General features: G+C 35.6%; 1 protein-coding gene across 1 annotated transcript; it reads left to right on the top strand.

Annotated features, from left to right (window-relative positions):
* The first annotated feature begins 15577 nt into the window (after positions 1 to 15577).
* LOC110932354 (glycine-rich cell wall structural protein-like) lies at positions 15578 to 17105 on the top strand. Its single transcript, XM_022175697.1, has 3 exons — positions 15578 to 16163; positions 16209 to 16920; positions 17072 to 17105. The coding sequence occupies exons 1-3, from the start codon at positions 15578 to 15580 to the stop codon at positions 17103 to 17105; spliced, it is 1332 nt and encodes a 443-aa protein (XP_022031389.1).
* The last annotated feature ends 4038 nt before the right edge of the window (positions 17106 to 21143 follow it).

Genomic DNA, 21143 nt, shown 5'->3' with positions numbered 1-21143 from the left:
GGTTGTTTTCAGTTCAGTTATTACGGTGCTAACACGTTAAAATATGGATGAGCTCGGTACCGGTAACGGCAGCGAAAGTACTGATCCGGAAAATCATCAAAATTAGGTACCGGCACCGAAAATGCTCGGTACAATACGGTATGATATTTGAAGGTAAAAATCAATAAATACAGGTATGGTGCTAGACCGGTGTCGAACCGAAAGTAATGACTCTGAAAACGCCAAAAGGTGGGTACCAAATTGGTACCGAAAATGATTTGGTATAGTAAATTTGGTACCGATACGATACCGGTTTGTTTACAGGATTTGATACGATTTGCTCATCAATATTCTAAATATCCAAGTTAATTTTGACATGCTACAATTCATTCATTACAGAAAAAGACAAAAAAGAAAGCAAAATAAGTTGTTGTGTATATAAAATCTCATTCAAACGAAATACAGTTTACTTACTGTGTGTATGAAAAGTAATCTAAACGGTGCAATTACTTGCATTGTTGCGTTGCTACAGGATTTGATGAGCTCGTTACCAACCGGTACCGAAAATACCGTTACCGAAATCCCCAAAAGTGGGTACCGGTACCGAATATACATAGTATGGTACGGTTCGGTACTGGTCGGTACAGATACGACACCGGTATTTGAGGGCAAAAACCAGTGAATACCTGTGCAGAACCGGTACCGAAAATACACCGGTTTGGTAAATTTGAGACCGATACCTATACCCGATACCATTTGCTCATCTCTTAATGATGTTACTATTCATTCCATTCTAATTTTAAATAATTCTAATTCTAATTCTAATTTTAATTCAATACTAAATCACTGTTCATCCAACTTCTATTTTATCATATATATAGATTTAAAAAACATATTTTTTAAAGTGTTCTCTTCGATCGAAGTCCTAAACTGCTTTTAACTTCTTTATAACATACTTCTTACACTAATTAAATTTGAACTTATATAGATTGTTAATTTATAGTTTGATAAAATTATTTTAGTACCTATTGTTTATTTGTTCACTTACATAGATGGTTTGAATGATTAATATGTACTAGGACTATAAACACTATTTTAAAAGAAAAAACTTTATTACTTTTTAATAAATAAAAATTCTAATTATTTTAGGAAAATTGGTTTTTAATAAACCAACCTTTGTCCCGTTGGTAAATAATAATCTTACCTACGTAATTGGTATACAATAATCCTACCTATCAACATGTTTGTACTCAATGAAGTTTCGTTAATTTTTTTTAACTGAAGTTAGTTTTTAAGTTTTATTTATTACACAAACAGTCCCTGTAGCTGTTTTACAGGACACATATGTATATATAAAATTTAATTACATGGCCCTTGACGTTTTTTTGTTTTACAAAATAGTTAAAACTAGTAAATTACAACTATAGGGACTGTTTGTGTAATAAATAAAACTTAAAAACTAACTTCAGTTAAAAATAATTAACGGAAGTTCATTAAGAATCAACATGTTGATAGGTAGGATTATTGTATACCAATTACGTAGGTAAGATTATTATTTACCAACGGGACAAAGGTTGGTTTATTAAAAACCAATTTTCCATTATTTTATAAACACATTTAAAGTACTAAAAATATAAAAGTAAGATCTTTAAAATATAAACTAGACGAGGGAAAAACATAATATAGATTTTTTTTAAAGAGAGTTCAAAACTTTTTTATTGTTTTTTTATAAAAAATGTTAGTATTTATTTATAAAGATGTTCAATAAAAAAGCATAATCAAAATACTATTTGAAAAGTGTCTTTAAAAACAATATCCGAAAACTTTTAAAAAAATATATTTTTTAAATGAAAATTTAAAAACAATTTAAAAAAAAAACGTTTGTAATCTTTTTTTACACTTTTGAATTTATTTTGTAACAAAGAAAATATTTTTTAAAATGATAATTTGTATAGGATGTAAATATTACAAGTTTTAATGTGATTTTATGAAAGGTGGTATAAAAAGTAATAAGAGTGGGGTACATTTAGCCTACCCCTTTTAAAATTGGGCATTTGGGCTAGGCACTCTCTTCCGATGGGCTGTTAGCTTTGTATTATCATTATCATTATCTACAACTACAAACCACAAAGTCGGCGTGTCGGCGGGAATAGCCCTGCCCCTTTATTGGACTAAATGGGCGGCAAAGGAATAGTGCCAGGCAGCTGCCTGGCACTATCCTATTGGCCTAACAAATTTACGATTTTATCCCACTTCAAAATTACGGGTTTGCCATAAGTGCAAAATTATGTTTTTGTCCCCACTTAAAAATAAATTTACGCTTTCGCTCCCAGCTAAATATTTCAATTTTGCCCCCGGTTAAAAATTACGATTTTGCCCTGTTTTAATTTACAGTTTTGCCATTAGTTTTTTCCCTTAAAATTACGATTTTCCCATCAGTTCAAAATTATGTTTTTACCCCCACTTAAAAATAAATTTACGTTTTTGCTCCCAACTAAAAATTCCAATTTTTCCCTTAGTTCAAAATTACGATTTTGCCCCGTATAAATTTATAATTTTGCCATTAGTTTTTTTTTTCTCACAGCAAAGTTACGATTTTGCCCTCAACTTAAATTTACATTTTGCCCATCATTTTTTTTGTTTTCCTGGTAAAATTACAATTTTGCTCCCAGTGTAATTATGTCTCTTTCATTATTTAAACCAAAGACACTCATTCTTAAGTCACTTGTACAAAGCTTTAAAGACTTGTACAAAATTGAACAGTATAACCTACTCACTAAAGCTTTTTCCAAATTAACAGAGGGATAATAAGGTTAAATCCTAAAGGTTTAAAGTTTGTTTATATTAGTGGAAAAGTTTATTTATATAATTATTTAAAGTTTGTTTATATTAGTGTAAAAGTTTACTTATATAATTATATTTGAGTTTATACTAAATTTAAATACAAAGTGTCGACGAGGGCCCCTGATTGGGCTCCTCGTCTGAGCTTCTAACGTAAAGGACTATAAAGCCCTTTAAGCTTTACACAAAGTCTAGGCCTCGAGAGATGGAGTACTATAAGATGATCAGAGAAATCATCACCTCAAGATACTGTTCCGGTCATGGAAACCGCCGATAGAACATGTCAATGGTACTTAATGCATGAGGAGGAGAGAGAGTTTTTTCGGCGATAGTACGAGGAAAGGACAACCCCCATTAAATGCGAGGATCCTCTCATATCTCTGCAGTGGGCAGAAAGCTTAAAGGAGGAGAGATCTCCTCTGACTAATAGAAGACTGTTAGTTCTCTGTAGAAAGCAAACCACCCGATAAACACAAGGCTTTATATAAGTCAATGAAACAATCAATGGAAGGTAAGCAATCTCATATCTCATAACTACAACATACACACACTTAAGAAGCATTTACTGAGAGACATTCTCTGATAAACTCATTGAATACTCACAATTCAGAATGCACACCATTTACTTCGGCTAGAACACTGTGCCGGAATCTTGTTCATTCTCCGGCAAGCTTTCTTACTCTCACGCCGGAGCTTGGTCACGGATTCCCCTCCAGGGTCCTCCGTGGCGAGGCTAACAATATTCTTTTTGTAGATCACTTCGAAGATCCTCTTTGGATGTAGACGAATCTCTACAACCAGACTCTCTGAACTTTGGGTATTCGACAATAAGGTTAAATCCAAAAGATTTAAAGTTTCATTATATTAGTGTTAAAGTTTATTTATATAATTATCCTATATGTTAATAGGGGAAGGTTCATTTGAGAAGAAATTTAATGTGAGAAGAAAAAGAAGAAAGGGCATATTAGTAAAATGCTATTTCATTTATAACTCATATCATTAATTTTTCTCTCTTTAATTAATTAGTCAACTAATCATTAATTAATTATCCTACATATAATCTACAAAACCTACACATATCAAAATTTTCCTACATATACCCTACACATTATAGAATTTGATCCTACACAGTCGAAATTTATCCTATACACCTCGAAATACATCCTACACAACTCGTAATTTATCCTACACAACTAGTAATTTATTCTACACTTTAAATTAAGTTGTTTTTTTTTAATTTGGAAAAAGTATATATATTTTGAAAAGGAGTTACAAATTTAATTTAGTTAGTTATTAAAGGGGAAGAATACAAATTAATGATTTATGTAAGTTTACCAATATACCCTTATATTAAAATTAAATGCAAATATTAAATGAAGTAAAATAAAGTATTCTTATTGGTTGAAACTTCTTCTTTTTTCTTCTTCCAAAAGAAATCTTCTCATTTGAACCCTCCACTATGTTAATAATTGAAGGAAATAAACAGTTGAAGCAATTTACAATACATACAAAATAAAGTGGCCGGCGGGAATAGTGAAAGCATTTGGTTGGCCAAAAGTGGCGGCCAACTTTTTTTTTTTTTTTTTGCATTTGCATAAAGTAGTTATTTATAAGTCCTATTAAATTACGATTTTATCCCCTGTTTAAAATTACGATTTTTCCCCCAATTCAAAATCAAATCTACGATTTTACCCTCAGTCAAAAAATACGATTTTGCTCTGGTTTAAAAAAATTATAGTTTTGCCCCAGCTACAATCCTGCCAAATTACAATTTGGTTCCCAGTTTAAAATTACAATTTCGCCCACAGTTCAAAACAATTTTTTTTGCCCCAACTAAAAATTACGATTTTGCCCTTAGTAAAAAAATTACGATTTTGCCCATAATTCAAAATAAAAAAAATGGTTTTGCCCTCAGTTCAAAATATTATTTTACCTCCAGTTTAAAATTACGATTTTACCCTAGCTAAAAATCGCAACCTTACCATTGTTTTTTTGGCAAAACTATGATAGTGTTTTATTTTACTTGGTTGACTCAATTTAGTTTTTATTCGTGCTAAACAGCTGCTAGCACTCGCTAATTGATCCAAACAAATTATTGTTTTGCCCCCAACTCTAAATTACACGCTTGCATCGTTTTAGTTATTTTTTTATCTTAACTATGAAAGTGTTTTTCTTTACTTCGTTAACTCAATGTATCTTTTTTGATATTGTGTTATAAGTAGCATGTAAAACTAACCGAAATAAATGCGTACATGTTATTAAACTAAGAAATATTCGGTTTAGCGCCCCGCAACGCGGGCAGCGTATAACTCTAGTGTAATACAAAGAAGATGGCGGCAATAATTCTGCCAACCCATTGGTGGAAAATGGACGGCTGCCCTTTTTTTTCTTTTTACATTTTTAATATGATCTTGCCCGAGTTCAAAATAAAATTATGGATTTACCCCCAACTTAATATTACGAATTTGCCCTCGGTTTAAAATTATGAGTTTGCTCTCATTTAAAAAATACAATTTTGCCGCAGTTAAAATTTGTAGTCTTTCCATCGTTTTAGTTTTTCCCCTAGCTCAAAATTACGATTTGGCTCCCATTTCAAAAATATGATTTTGCCCCCTTTTCAAAAATTACGATTTTGCCCTGAGTTGAAAATTAAGCTTTTGCCGTTGGTTCAAAATAAAATTATGCTTTTAGCCCCAGCTAAAAACTATGATTTTGCCCATCGTTCAAAACTATGATTTTGCCCCGATTCAAAACAAAATTTTGGTTTTGCCCCCCAGCTTAAAATTACGAATTTGCCATCTGTTTAAAATTATGAGTTTGCCCTCTTTTAAAAACTTATGATTTTGCCCTCAGTTATCTGTAGCCTTGCCATCGTTTTAGTTGTTTTTTTTTTTTTTTTTTTTTTTTTTTTTTTTTTTTGCAAAACTATAGCAGTTTTTATTTTACTTGGTTGACTTAATCTAACTTTTTTGTCAACCAGGTGTCTAACACTCGCTCATTGTTTCTGACAATTTACTATTTTGCCCCAGCTCAGGCTTGCCATCTTTTTTTTAGCAAAACTATGACAATGTTTTGGTTTAATTGGTTGACTTGATGTAATTTTTTTGAGATCGTGTTATGAGTAGTATGCACAAGTAACTAAAATACATGCGTACATGTTATGAAACTAAGAAATATTCAGCTTAGGGCTCCGCAACGCGGGCGGGGCATCCAACTAGTTATATTTGAGTTTAAATTCAAATTTAAATATTTTAAAAATTCTAATTTGAATTTTCTTAGAGATTGATAAGTTTATTTATATCAGTGTTAAAGTTTATGTATATAATTATACTAGATTTTTGCTCTAGGTCGCGCGTTGTGGCGGCGACGCCTTAGTTGTTTATGGTTGCCGACACGTTATGTAATCGTTAGTTATATGAAAACGCGTGTTTCGATGTATCCGATCTAACTCAATGTAACCTATATAAGCATTGCGGTTACAAAAGAAACAGAATCGAACCCAGGGTGGTTCATTTATTAAGGGTTCCACTTAACCACTACATCACCCTTACATTTGTATCAAGACCTAGCGCCTTCAAAATGTACACTAACTCAAATTTATACTGTCGAATCAAAACGTATTTTATTTGACCTCGCTCGTTTCCGAGAACAATTTAAGTAAAAAACATAGACCAACCGAAAGGTACACAAAAATAAGTATAAAAACGTATTATATTTGACCATACTCGTTTCAAAAAAAAAAAAAAATTATGTCGAAAGTTGAATTTATACCGTTTGCGTTGAAACGTGAATTTACACCTACACATAATAATAAACATGAGAACATATTATATTTGACTCGACTTGTTTGCGTAAAAAAATAATGTCGAAACGTGAAATTATAACGACATGTAGGTAGTAATAACCATATCATAAAATAGGTTTACGGCGTATACGCGAAATAAAAGAAAACAAAAAGGGAAAAAACACGAAAAAAAGGAAAGGAAAAAACAAATAAGAGAAAACAAGAAGGGGGAAAGGCGAAAAAAAATAGAAAAAGAAAAAACAAATTACCTATATAATAAAATTACAAGTTACAAGTTAATGAATAGTAAAATCACCTACACATGAGCAAATGGTACCGGGTATCGGTACTGAATTTACCAAACCGGATATATTTTCGGTAAAATTACAAGTTAATGAATAGTAAAATCACCTACGGTTGAGCAAATGGTACTGGGTACCAGTATTGAAATTACCAAACCGGGTATATTTTCAGTACTGATTCGGTACTGACTTTTAACATTATCGGTACCGGTTCGGTAGCTGTATTTACTGGTTTTCCCTCAAATACGGGTAAAGTATCATACCGGGTATATTCGGTACCGGTACCCACTTTTGGGGATTTTCGATACCGATTTTCGGTAGCAGTTGGTACGGATCTCATCCCTAACATCACCTTTGAGCTTATACCACGTACCAACACATTAAAAATAGAACTTAATGAATAGTAACATCACCTAGGGATGAACAAATGGTACCGGATACCGGTAATTTACCAAAACGGGTACATTTTTGGTACCGATTCGGTAGTGACTTTTGACATTGTCGGTACCGGTTTGGTACCTGTATTTACCAGTTTTTACCCCAAATACAGGTACCATATCGTACCGGGTATATTCGGTACCGATACCCACTTTTGGGGATTTTTGGTAGCGGTTGGTACCGAGCTAATCCCTAACATCACCTTTGAGCTTATGTCACGTACCGACGCAAATAATTGCACCGTTTAGATTTCTTTTCATACACGTGGTAAGTAGAATAGAACTTATTAATAGTAACATCACCTAGGGATGAGCAAATAATACCGGGTACCTGTACCGAATCGATACCGGTACTGAATTTACCAAACCGGGTATATTTTCGGTACCGACTTTTGACATTTTCGGTACCGGTTCTGTACTGGTATTTACCGGTTTTTACTCTAAAATACAGGTACCGTACCGGGTATATTCGGTGTCGGTACCCACTTTTGGGGAATTTCGGTAGCGGCTGTTATCGAGCTCATCCCTAATATCACCTTTGAGCTTATGTCACATACCAACGCAAGTAATTACACTGTTTAGATTGCTTTTCATACACGTGGTAAGTAAAATGTATTTCGTTTAAATGGGGTTTTATATACACAACAACATCTTTTGCTTTCTTTTTTTGTCTTTTTCTTGTAATGAATGAATTGTAGCATGTAAAATTAACTTGTATATTTAGATTATTGATGACCAAATGGTATCAAATCCTGTAATCAAACTGGTATTGTATCGGTACCAAATTTACTATACCATATTCGGTACCAATTTGGTACCCACCTTTTGGCGTTTTTAGAATCGTTACTTTCGGTTCGACAAAAGTCTGGCACCATACCGGTATTTACTGATTTTTACCTTCAAATACCTTACCGCATTGAACCGAGCATTTTTAGTGTGATTACCTAATTTCGATTATTTTTGTGATCGGTACTTTCGATGCCGTTACGGTTCCGAGCTCATCCATATTTTAACGTGTTAGTACGTGTTAGTACTGTAATAACTGAACTAAAAACAACCGAATTTCCAACGTGTAGGATGTGTGGGTCCTATTATTATATATTAGGTTGTTTAAAATCGTTGTTTTTAGAACAGAGTGACTATCGTTACTACATCATTTTTATCTATGTTTTGATATTCACTATTTGCTTGCCGGCAACGGCAAGCGTTTTGCAGACATTGGATCCCCGTCGCAACGTGCGGGTGGAAAATCAACTAGTAAGTATTAAATGGAAAAAGACTTTGAAGGGGTGCATTTGACAGGATTCGAACCAGAGCAATGAAGTGAAATCACCAAAGCCTTATCCATTCCATCAAACCTTTGTTTAGCTAATTACTTTGTAGCCATTATAATATATATCAAAGAACAGGTCGGTGGCTTTTGATGTGACAGCCACCGACATTTATCTTTAATATTATATAAATTTGAGTTTATATAAAATTTAAATTTGAATTTTCTTAAGAGATTGATTTCTAAATTTCATGTGGGTCATTTTCATACATTTTATACTATTAACGTCGATCACTCTTGTTTGGATTTATACATATTGATCGATCCAAAACATATTATTTATAGTAGTTAAAGGTACCCGATTGTTATACTTTTGGAAAAAAAAAATTGAGAACGCAGTTGTGTAAAACATAATGGACATAACGTAAAACAAAATGAAAAATAGACTAAAATCAAAATTGACATCAGATAAAAAAAAAGCAATGGACAGTAAACTAAAACATAATAGACAACAAACTAAAAACACAATAAACAACGACTAAAACACAATAGACAGTAGATTAAACACTATGGACAACATAACAAAAAACAAAATGGATAACAAATTAAAAGAATGACCATAACCAATAACCAGTGTTTTTGTGGCTGTACAGGACCGGCCGGCCCAACCGGTCGGACCGGGAACCGCTTACATAGTCGGTCTGGTTCTTGTTGTTAAAATGGTCCTGCAGCGAACCGGCGATCAGACCGGAGACCGGTGACCGGCGGTCGACCCGGAAAACCGGCGAAAATAGGAAGTCGGGCCGCTGGGGTTCTTCATGTAGATCTCAATTTTTTTTTCTCTTTTTAACCTTCTGTTACAGCCATACATGGAAAGAAACATGATTTCTCAAACAAAAACACTAAATTGAAACCTCCTAGCCTCCATCGGGGATATGAAGTGTAGGAGCTCTGCAAGTTTTTGTAATTTTAAAAGAGAAAGGAGAAGGAGAAGTGCTTAACTTTTTAATTAACTTTGAAGCTAGTACTAGTAGATGTAGGGCTTGACTTTTAATTAACTTTTTATTTATTTAATAAATATTTGAAATGTTACAGTGAGTTCTAATTTTTATGTAACTAGAATTGATTCTCCGCATTGCGGGGCTGTTTTTATTAATGTGATTTGAGCGTACGTTTTTTTTTAACCCTTTAGATACTTTCAAAGTTGTTTGAGAAATCAATTGTAGTCGGATTTTATGGTGTGTTAATACGGTTGAACCCACATATATTTTTTCAGATTTAACCCTATTAATTTTTATAATATTTACGATACCTTCCGGTTCTTACGTCCGGTCCGACCGGTTGGACCATTGAACCGGTAAGAAGATCGGTTCGATGTCCGGTCCGGTTCTGAAAACATTGCCAATAACACAATGTATAGAAAACCCACCCAGTTGAAAATAGGGATGAGCTCGGTACCGATCGGTACTGAAAATCCTCAAAAGTGGGTACCGGTACCGGTACCAAATATACCCGGTACGGTACGGTACGGTTCGGTACCGGTACCGGTTCGGTACCGGTACGGCACCGGTATTTGAAGGTAAAAAACGGTAAATACCGATACCGAACCGATACCGTACCGGACCGGTACCGAAAATGTCAAAAGTCGGTACCGAATCGGTACCGAAAAGGTACCCGGTTCGGTAAATTCGGTACCGGTACCGGTTCGGTACCGGTTCCGGGTCCATTTTGCTCATCCCTAGTTGAAAACACAATAATCAAAGCTAAGAACACAATGTATAGAATACTCAAATATAACACCATCTTCATTGTGTTATAGGTTCTAATAATAAATACACAATGGTCATAACCCAAAATAATATTGTGTTATAAGTTATGATAATATCTAAATGAATAGTAACTTTTGTCTTATATGTGTTTTTTTTTTATTTTGTCTTTTCGTGTTTATTTTTATCTGGTTTGTGTTTTTTTGGTAACTTCAATGAACAACGATTTTTTATATATATTTTTTAAAGGTACGGTGACGAACTAAACACAACCGGCTGAATAACATCCCCATATAATAATCGTGTTGGGCATTTGGGTTTTATCTTCTTTCGATTGTTATAGTGAGTGCCGAAATCGCAACGAACCAACCCGATAACGTCCGAATTCCAATAACGTTATATGCCGAACCAATACCGATCAAATTCCAGCCGTGAAGCGCAGGAGATACCACTAGTTTTATTTTAAAATATGAAACATGTCCACACAAGTGTTTATTCGATGTGGTTTTGATCCAAGAGTTGCTTTATGTAACTGACTAGTATGAAGGGCTACTTTGTTGCGTCGCAGGCACCATGGTGACTGAACATATATACTCGACACCTATTAAATATCCGATTGATTTGTATAACTACTTTATACAAAATTTACAATCAATTTAACGTACGATTACTAATTAATAACATATCTGTTTACAATAATAGCTAATCTAAACATTGGTCTTCAATTTCACTGCATGACGCGCGTATAGCGCATCCACTTCATCTTGTAGTAGCTGTTGTTTTGCACGAATCAGTGATCCTCCGAGTAAGATCGTCTAGTTTATCCGTTATGTGTGGATCGCACGCAATAACCTTATCGACCAAATGTTTGTAGTCGACGTATAAACATGCCAAAAATTTTCTTAATTAAAGGTTATAGAAAATCTTTATTATTATTATAAGTTTCATTTGGTTTGCATAATATTATGACCCATATGAAATAAATGTTTCCGATAGGCTTGTAGAAATCTCTTCCTAGCTGCAACAGGTAGCCATGTCAGGTAGCGATATTGCAGTGTATTGTTTTATGTAATTTAAACACGAGGCTTAGACAAGACAAGACGGGTTATTGTAGCTACAAATAACGCAATCGCCAAGCCATTACACGAACGTCAATTATGTATAATCACCATTTCTGCAAAAAATAGAAACACCACTTTCGTAACATACAATAGGCTTTGTAAGCATACAATTATATAGGCATTTGCCTACATATCAACACAATGAGGAATCCACCGATCAAATAAGTGTGTTAGAATAAAAACCTAATAACACGTGTCGGTCTAGGTCAAAGCCCAAACACCAAACCAAACAAATAATAATGAAAATCATACAATAACCTATTGTATACAACAACAACATTGCATAATGTACGGACAAACAAAGTCCACAAAGGTTGATAATTGATATCATATTAACGAGTATAGCATATTGCTAAGAAAACTAAGTCCTCCAATGTTTAGTTTATATTTCATCTGATCTCAAACCCAACTAAATGACACTTGTCCAAAAAGTTGGTAATTTATAGAGTATCAATTATCACCCATTGTACACTACAAGTGAGCATAGGATCAGATAAAAGTTGGCGTGGTTGCATGTTAAAAGCCATCACAGTCGCCACCAAAATATGGTTATCATCATAGCCGAATATTAGTAGACCCGAGTCCGATAAAATCGATAAACAACAATAAAAAGGCTTAACAAAGCCTCATTGCCAAAATTTCGAGCATATACGAATAAAATGCATCGCTTAACCATAAATTATGCATCTTTTAAGTCGAGGAGGGCAATCTAAGTAACCCATGCTATCAAAGATATTGACCAAAGACATCATTAAAATCTCCTCACAACAAAACATTAGCAACCTTGGTTCTAAAACACAACAATCATAAACCCTAATGTATAGTTAACATATACACGTTAACACATCATAATCGTGGCTCACCAAAAGTTCATCGACATTAAGAAATCCAAAAAAATCCCGTTTACGTACAGCACAAATAGAGTTCTAAAGATCTGGCTAAACCTTTTTTGGGAAGACAACATACAAATGGCTCAAGTACATATCAACATCCTTGCATTAATAAAAAAATGTTCAATCAACAACAAAATCATGTTTAGCTACAACACAAACACAGATCCAAAGACCCGGCTAAACCTTTTTTAGGAACGCAACATACACAGGGCTCAACTAATTATCATTTTCGCTGCATTCAACAACAGAAACAGGTTTAGCTATAACAAAAACCCAGATCGAAAGTCCTGGCTAAACCATTTTTGGAAACACAACATAAACAAGGCTCAAGTTCATATCATTGCCGCTTTATTCCTTAAAAAAGGTCGATTAAAGCCAAAAACAAAACAAAAAAATGTAAAGGTAAGACAATGCTCACCAACAGACCATCGCCTCCAAGGCTCACAAACACATCATCAATTCAACATTTGGAATGTTAAACCTTAAAAGAGTCATAATGTAAACACTTCAAAGATAACACTAAATCAACCCATACCTGATAACGATCAAACAACAACTAAAGCACAAATAAGCGAGCAAGTTCTAGAGAGGGAGAGAGTAAAGATACAGGTAGAATAAGAATGATACAAAACAAGTGCGATACAAATAAAATGAGGAATCAACCGAACAAAAGGATTGCACATATTAAATATGTGTGGTGGGCTAAAAGCCTCTAGCTAACACATAACGGTCCAAGGCAAAGCCCAAAGACAACCAAACCTAACACACAATATTGCATATCATACATAACCAAATGCAAACAACAACAACATTGCATAACATACATATTATATAAATTTTGAGAATTGCATAAGGTAAATATTATATAAATTTTGAGAAGTGAGATGACTATAAAAGGAAGCCAATTCAAAACAAGGAAGCACAAGTTGGCTCAAGCCTTTTTAAGGCGGGCGAAGCCTTAGGCTTGTTTTTTCGAGTTCAAACCAGGGATGGGCAAATGGTATTCAATACTGAAACCGAACCAGCATCGTACTGGTACCCGTACCGAAGTGTATTGGGCCATTTTTGTAATCATCTCAGTACCCATTTTTTTGCCATTTTTACTATATAAAGGATCTGTTTGTCCTGAATTGTAACCACAAAAAAAAAAAAAAAAAATTAAGACACCCAACACAAGTTTTAATGTCTAAGGTACAATTTATCAATGCATGAAAATGATTTCTTCTTATTTAATCCTTATTAATAACATATGAACCTTATTAATTTTAGTTATTTATATCATGTAAGTCTTTCATTTTTAATTAGAAAAACTAAAATAACATCAAATAATAAATAAATTAAGCCATGGAATATGGTATTTTAAAATACTAAGTAAATAAATCAATAATAATTATAGTTATAAGAAAATATATGAATAAAGTTTGATTTTATAATTTGTATTTTACCACTTAATATAAAGGTCTAAGTGAAAAGAAATCAAACCAAGAGTGTTCAATTTGTATTTTAATTATTAATATAAGACTCTAAGTGAAAAAATCCAACACAGGATCGGGGGATATGTTGGATATGTTCCCAAACCAGGTAAATTTGATTTAACAAAATAAAAAACTATGCAAAGTGTGTGTTACGTTTTGCTTTTTCTTATATAACATTTTCTTTTAGAGGTGCTTCTAACAGAATAAAAACGTTACGCAACATGCATGTTAGGTTTTCTTTAAGAAGTGTATAAATGATTTTGTTAACAAAATAAAACCCTTAAATTTATTGAGACCAAAATGAGACTTGTTGTAAAGCACAATTTAATAAAGGATTGATATTTCAAAATACGGTTTTTGTATCTCTTGCGAAAACTTTAAATGATTATTAAAAATAAATTTCAATTTAAATGTTAACAAAAAAATAGTGTTGTTTAAGAACAAATGGCTTGAAAGTGGATTGGTTGTAAACCACTCGAAATTGAACCAACTCTAGGCATGGTGTCGTCGTAGATTTCCACAAAACTAAATTATTTTAATTGAGTAAAATGCCAAAATCGTCCCTGAGGTTTGGACGTATTTGCTTATCCCTCTAAAATGATTTTTTGTGCATCTGGGTCCATGAGGTTTGTGTTTTATTGACATTTCAATCCAAACTAATATTCATGAACACAAATGGAAACAAACGAACACAAACAAACGTTCATAACCAAAATATTTAATACCTTGACACTTATTGAATATTTTATTTGTCGGAATTTTTGAAGTGATTAAATAAAATATAAAAACTAAAAACACTAATGAACTATCGAATACAATCAAACAAAAACCGACGCGTTATCAAACTTATAATCGTATAAAGTATATCTCCATGTATATTGTTAATTGCACCTCTATATATAATGTTAATTGCACAAAATACAAGTATTATTTTACATGATTTGGTTGTAAACAACATATCTACATTTGAATATAATAATGTAGTTAAATAGTTGGTAAATTGTCTAAAGGCAGTGGTTGTTGTTATTTCGGTGAAGGCTTGGCCCGGGGTTTTACCCGGGTTCGAGTCTATAGGGGGGGGGGCAGTTTTACCTATTTCACGGGGTTTCTGCGCATCAGGGGTGTGCTACGCTTTCTAGCAGTGGTCGGGTAATCGGCCTTTGGACATAGCTACGAAAGGGTGGGTTTACACATGGAAAACAGTTAGCCGCTCAAAAATAAAAAAAAGGGAACCTCAAAAACTTTTTATTCGAAATGATTAAACGTTGAACTTGAGTTTTATTAATGCATTAATTAATTATGAATTATGATTAAAAAAGTTTATCTTTTTAGATATATAAGATGATATAATTAAATGACTTTAATCGAATGTAATCATGTTATCTGATTGATTTACCATTATACAAAAGGAAACCAAATTTATATTCAAAGTTGTGAGATGTGTTAGTTTTTAAATGGTTGAAGATGTGGGTGACAGAAAAATGCAGGTATTGCCTACATAGCAACGGGATATGGTGCACTCTTGATACGCCGGCGGCAGGCTCAGTGCGTTAGACCAAATATATATATGGGGTTCATTTTGTCAAGCCCAACTAACGTTTTGCCATGTGCACACTCACCATTGCCCAATACTCATGGTTTTAGACCAAATGGAAATGCCTATAAATTGCATTCGACTTCTTTGTTGTTACTCCATCAACTTTCCATAAATGGGTAATTGGAAAGTTGTTGTTAGTGTTTTCGTCGTCTTCTTTTGCATTGGCATTTGTTCAGCCGCTAGATCACTTTTTAATTATGAAAGTGGTGGTGGTGGAGGTGAACATGTAATGCCAGGGTATGGTTTGTATGGAGGTGGTGGAGGGAGTGGCGGTGGTAGTGGGTTTGAAGGAGGGTCTGGTGGTGGTGGGGGACACGGTGGTGGAGTTGGATTTGCCGGTGGATATGAATATGTTCCTAGTCATGGAGGAGGTGGTGTTGGCTATGGAGAAAATGGTGGTGGGTATGGAGGCGGTAGAGGGAGTGGAGGTGGTAGTGGTGGTTCCTATGGAGGTGGTAGGGAGCATGGAGGTTATGGTGGAGGTGTAGGAGGTGGTAGCGGTGGTGGTGGTGGTGGTGGGGAGCATGGAGGAGGTTATGGTGGAGGTGGAGGAGGTGGTAGCGGTGGTGGTAGTGGTGGATATTATGAAGGTGGTGGGCAGCATGAAGGTAGTTATGGCGGAGGTATAGGAGGTGGTAGTGGTGGTGGGGAGCATGCAGGAGGTTATGGCGGAGGCACAGGAGGTGGTAGCGGTGGTGGTAGTGGCAGTGGTGGTGGGGAGCATGCATGAGGTTATGGCGGAGGCGTAAGAGGTGGTAGCGGTGAGGGTGGTGGTGATGGTGGTGGTGGGGAACATGGAGGAGGTTATGGCAGAGGTGCAGGAGGTGGTAGCGGTTTTGGTAGTGGTGGATACCATGGAGGTGGTGGGGAACACGCAGGAGGTTATGGTAGAGGGGAAGGAGGTGGAGGTGGAGGTGGAAGTGGTGGCACTGGCAGCGGTGGTAGTGTTGGATGCCATGGCGGTGGTGTAGATCTTGTAAGAGGTTATGGTGGAGGGGCATGGGGTGGTAACAGTGATGGGGAGCATGCTGGAGGTTACGGTGGAGGCGTAGGAGGTGGTAACGGTCATGGGTATGGAGCCGGGGGTGAGAACGGTGGTGGGTATGGTGGTGGCGGTGGAGGTGGAGGTGGACACGGTGGTGGAGTTGGGGGAGCCGGAGGAGGTGGGTATGGAAGTGGTGGTGGAGAAGGTGGTGGTGCAGGCGGGGCATATGGCGGTGGTGCATACGGGGGAGGAGGAGGTGGTGGTGGGTCTGGAGGTGGAGGTGGAGGAGGGAGTGGTGGATACTATGGTGGTGGCGGGGAGCATGGGGGAGGTTATGGTGGAGGTGCAGGAGGTGGTAGCGGTGGTGGTAGCGGTGGATACAATGGAGGTGGTGGGGAGCATGCAGGAGGTTATGGTGGAGGAGGTGGCGGCGGTGGTGGTAGTGGTGGATACTCTGGAGGTGGTGGGGGGTGTCACACCCTGGCTTTGCGGAAGCGTGGTTAATTTTGGTGTGACTTCTTAATACCATAGCTTAACCATAACAAGCTATATGAAATAAAACCATGCAAGATCATCCATTAAATTAAGTTTTAAAAACCAAATACAACAACATTGTTTTAGGACGTTGACTCAAGCAACTGAAACTACAACCTGATCACATATATCATTGTTCAGAAAACACAAACATCGACATGAAACAAACACAGTTTAAGGACTGTGACTCGTCCAGGAAAAAGTCACATCCCCTAAACCTGGATGACCTCGTAACTCCTATGCAGCGGGAAAACATAACATACCGCGTCAGATCTTTAGTTCCCTGAAATACATGTAAGTTGGAAAAATCAACAATAATGTTGAGCGAGTTCATGTGTAAGTGAGTAATAAAACCTTTGTATGTATAAAATCCTGGTATGTAGCAAATAAGGAAAAAGAGATCACCAATGGTTTGCAAGGCCATTGATATGTGTGAAGTGCAAGTAGGAAGACTCAAACCTAGCGGATTTATGCGTTAGGCACAAAGTCACACCGAGGTCCGTACTGTTGGGCCTGGGGCTGGGCTCGCTACACCCAGATAGATCTACCGCTCCTGTCCCTCGGTCCTACCCTGAGGATTAATGGCCTCAAGTTTCCGCCTACCCACTCACATGATCTAAGTAGTAAACCTCCTTACGCTAACCATACCATGTATAAAGTTCTCATAAATATAGTAACATGTATTTCACCCCCGCAGTTTAGAAAACTGAAAACAGTTAAGAGAAAAGGGGGACATGAACTCACAGTGGTGCGTCTCTAATAAGAAGATCTCCTGATCAAACCGCTGAGCGACGACCTACACGTACTAAATCTATTAGACGGACGGCCGTGCCTTAAGGTTTAAGTTTTTGGGAAATAGTTAGACAACTATTTCGTAATTACACTTGTCAATTATTTGGTAGATATTTTCCTTCCCAAGGATGGGGGATTCAATTCATGTGCGTTCGTAAAATTCGAAATATATTATTAAGTCTCACTTAAAATATATTTTATTTCTAACTCCAAAATATAAATATTTTTCCCAAAAATATTATATTTTAATACATATGATTTTCCCAAAATAATACCTTGACCAAATACGCGTTCATAAATATTTTCTTAAAATGCGTAAGTTACGTTTTAAAGGTCGGGTGGTATTAACTATACCATTGTAACTTAAATATTTATCGTAAAGGCGTTCGTATTATTTTGGAATCGTTAACATTTGGTAATATTATTTTTACCCTAAAAATAATATTTGCATAGTTCACAAAATAATCATAAACATTTATACAAGTGATGTTACGGAAAATACATATACTAAATATATATTTTAGCAAGTTTTATTTTGTGAAAATCCCACCTCCGACACTTAGTAATTTTGTAATAAAGATCGTGGCGAAATTTATATTTTTGAAAACAAGTTAGAAATATATTTATAATACTTGTAGTGAAAATATTTCTAAGTGTTTGGTTTTTGGAAAAATTTCGCCAGAGTTTCCCCTGTAACTGGAGGTGGCCACGCTTTCAAGCGTATCATTTTCCTTTAAAATTCAAATCAACAATTTTCTCATTCAACCAAAACAATATCCAAAGCATCAAACTAGCCATAATATATATAAATCGCAAAAATTACATGAACTTGTGGTTTATCCAAAAATATGTAGTAAATCCCATTAATTTTAGTGGATTTTTGTATAAATCAACTTGGTTTCTTGAAAGTCTCGTTTTTAAAGGAATTTCATCTTTACAACTTCTTGTAAAATTTTACAAAAATAGTTTTTGTCGAAACTTAGTGTCACACAAGTGTTTACACACTTGTGTACTTTCAAAAATCACTTTTGTTTATGTAAGATCCGGTTTTAACATATGTTTTCTTTTGACACTTGTTTCTTTGAAAATACCACTTGTAGATCCGTAGATCTACTAGTTTTGAACACTATTTCATAAGTAAAATCGTTTTTACACAAGTTCATGCTTCGTGTGTAGTAGTGTTTCATCATTTAACCCTTTTTACACTTAAACATACTCTATGTCATGATTCATGAACATGACTAATCCGGGTTAGATGATGATCCGAGCTACCACAACATAGATCGGCACTATATAATCACCACAAGACAAGTTTTACAAGATTTACACAACATCATAGCTTTTATCCAACATTTTTAACATTTTAGTAGACTTTTAATATATCATCTTGTAAGTTCATGAGTTTTAACCGTCATATTTCATTTTAACCACTTTAAAATAGATCGAGAGGGCGTTTATAGCAACTTACTACTAGCTCGAGGCTAGGGAAGAAACTAGTCGAAAAACGCGTGGATAAAAGCAATGGGGTGAGGTTCTTCACGATCCGAATGCACCAAGCTTCTTTGTATGAGATCCTTAACACTTGTATGCCCTTGGAAATGCAAGATCAAAATCGAAAAATGGATGGGTGGATGTGGGGGTGTTCGGCCGTGAGTTTAGCAAGGAGAGGGAGAGAGAGTTTTGGTGAGATGAACATGATGGTCTAAGCTTCATTCTTATAGGCAAATCTCACTTAATTACCCAATGGTCCTAATGTCAACTAGATATTAAGCACATGAGATTATTTTAATCACATAAAGGACATGGGTGTCCCCCTAGGGGACGAGTTCGGTTAGGGGGGGGGGGGGGGGGGTTATCCGGTTAGTTTCCAACTAATAGTTAGGCATTAGATAAGTTAAGTTGAAGGTTAACTCGGTTACTAGTGTGTTATGCATTATAGCGGGTGTTAGGGTATTCGGAGACCCTAACTGGCTCAGAAAAAAAAAGAAACAATGTAAATGGCAATATTTTTATGTTCCGGGTAAAGTCCGGTTGTTCGGTTGGATAGTGATCCGTTAAAGTGCTTAACAAAGCTTTAAAGTGTCGTTATTACTATTTTTAGTGACACAACTTATTCCCGACACTTTGGAAAGTGTCTAGTAATATTTTTCTCATGTTTTGGCACTTTATTAGTTAGCTAGATGCTGAATTTTTAATTAAAGTGCTGAATTTTGTACTTAAAGTACGTTTTAGGCACATCCGGTCACTGTAACTTATACCTAGTGACGCAGTTCTACAACCTTCTTGTCCCTACACTCTCTACTAGTGTAGCAAACTATCTCTGGCTCAAACAGGCCTTAGAGGCAGTGTCTGCCTGATGCTGGCTATATCAGCATGTTTAATAGGTTATCCGTTCATAGTGCTACTGTGCTTTCGTGCATCAAGGTTGTCACTAGAGTTCAGTATGTAAATAATAGAGTGACAGCAAATAGAGTATGATGCAAGCATGTACATGTATCTGTTAGTACATTTATGTCTATCGCCTCCGTCATCTCAGTTCGTAGCAGAAACAGAAGATCTTTAGTGATTATATTGTTATATCTTGTTACTAAAAGGCAAGGTGGCATGATTGTAAATAAGGAGAACTCTCCTTATACCTTGGCCTATAAATAGAAGCCTTAGGCTTTTAGTTAGAGACTTTTGCCATTTTACATCTTGGAGCTTAGAGGTTAGAGAGAGAAAGTAGAGAGAGAAAGGCAAAAGGTGATTCGTGTTGCTTGTATACTTTCATACATTTCTATAGAATCACAGATTGAGTACGTCTCGTGTGTTTCGGTCGTTCACGTTCACGGATTCCGCACGTCGAACGTGTCATACGCAATCGTTTCGGAGTCAAACCGGTCCTAACAAGTGGTATCAGAGCAGGAGCTCGATTGCACAGATCAAACGCACGAATTCGCACAGAAATTCTTCAGATTCAGAGTCAAATTTACTCAGATTTGTCAAATTCTTCTTAACTTTCTTGTTCTTCACGTTTTTATCTGAAAATCGCAAAATTAACAGTGTTTTTACGGTTGAAATTGGTTGAAATTTTGATATGTTGTGCGCCTATATCTGATCTATGATCCTACAAATTTTCAGGTCAAAATTCCAAGCCGTTTGGGAGAAATCGTTGATTTTGTGTTCGTTTTTGCTGAAAATGTTCGTGAAATTGTTCATCAGGTCCTACTCGATCGAGTAGGCAAACCGTTCGGTTAGGCTACTCGAACGGCTAGCAAAGTGCTAACCGTTCGAACAGGAAGTTATCACTCGAACAGCATACATTGCAAACCGAACGGCTAGCATTTGATTCGGTTAGGAAGTGTTACTCGATCGAACGGGATTTTGG

This window comes from Helianthus annuus, chromosome 3 (genome assembly GCF_002127325.2).
Source record: "Helianthus annuus cultivar XRQ/B chromosome 3, HanXRQr2.0-SUNRISE, whole genome shotgun sequence".
In the NCBI taxonomy this organism is placed as follows: Eukaryota; Viridiplantae; Streptophyta; class Magnoliopsida; order Asterales; family Asteraceae; genus Helianthus; species Helianthus annuus.
Note: the sequence above shows the minus strand (reverse complement) of the source record. Positions and strands in the feature narration are given on the sequence as shown.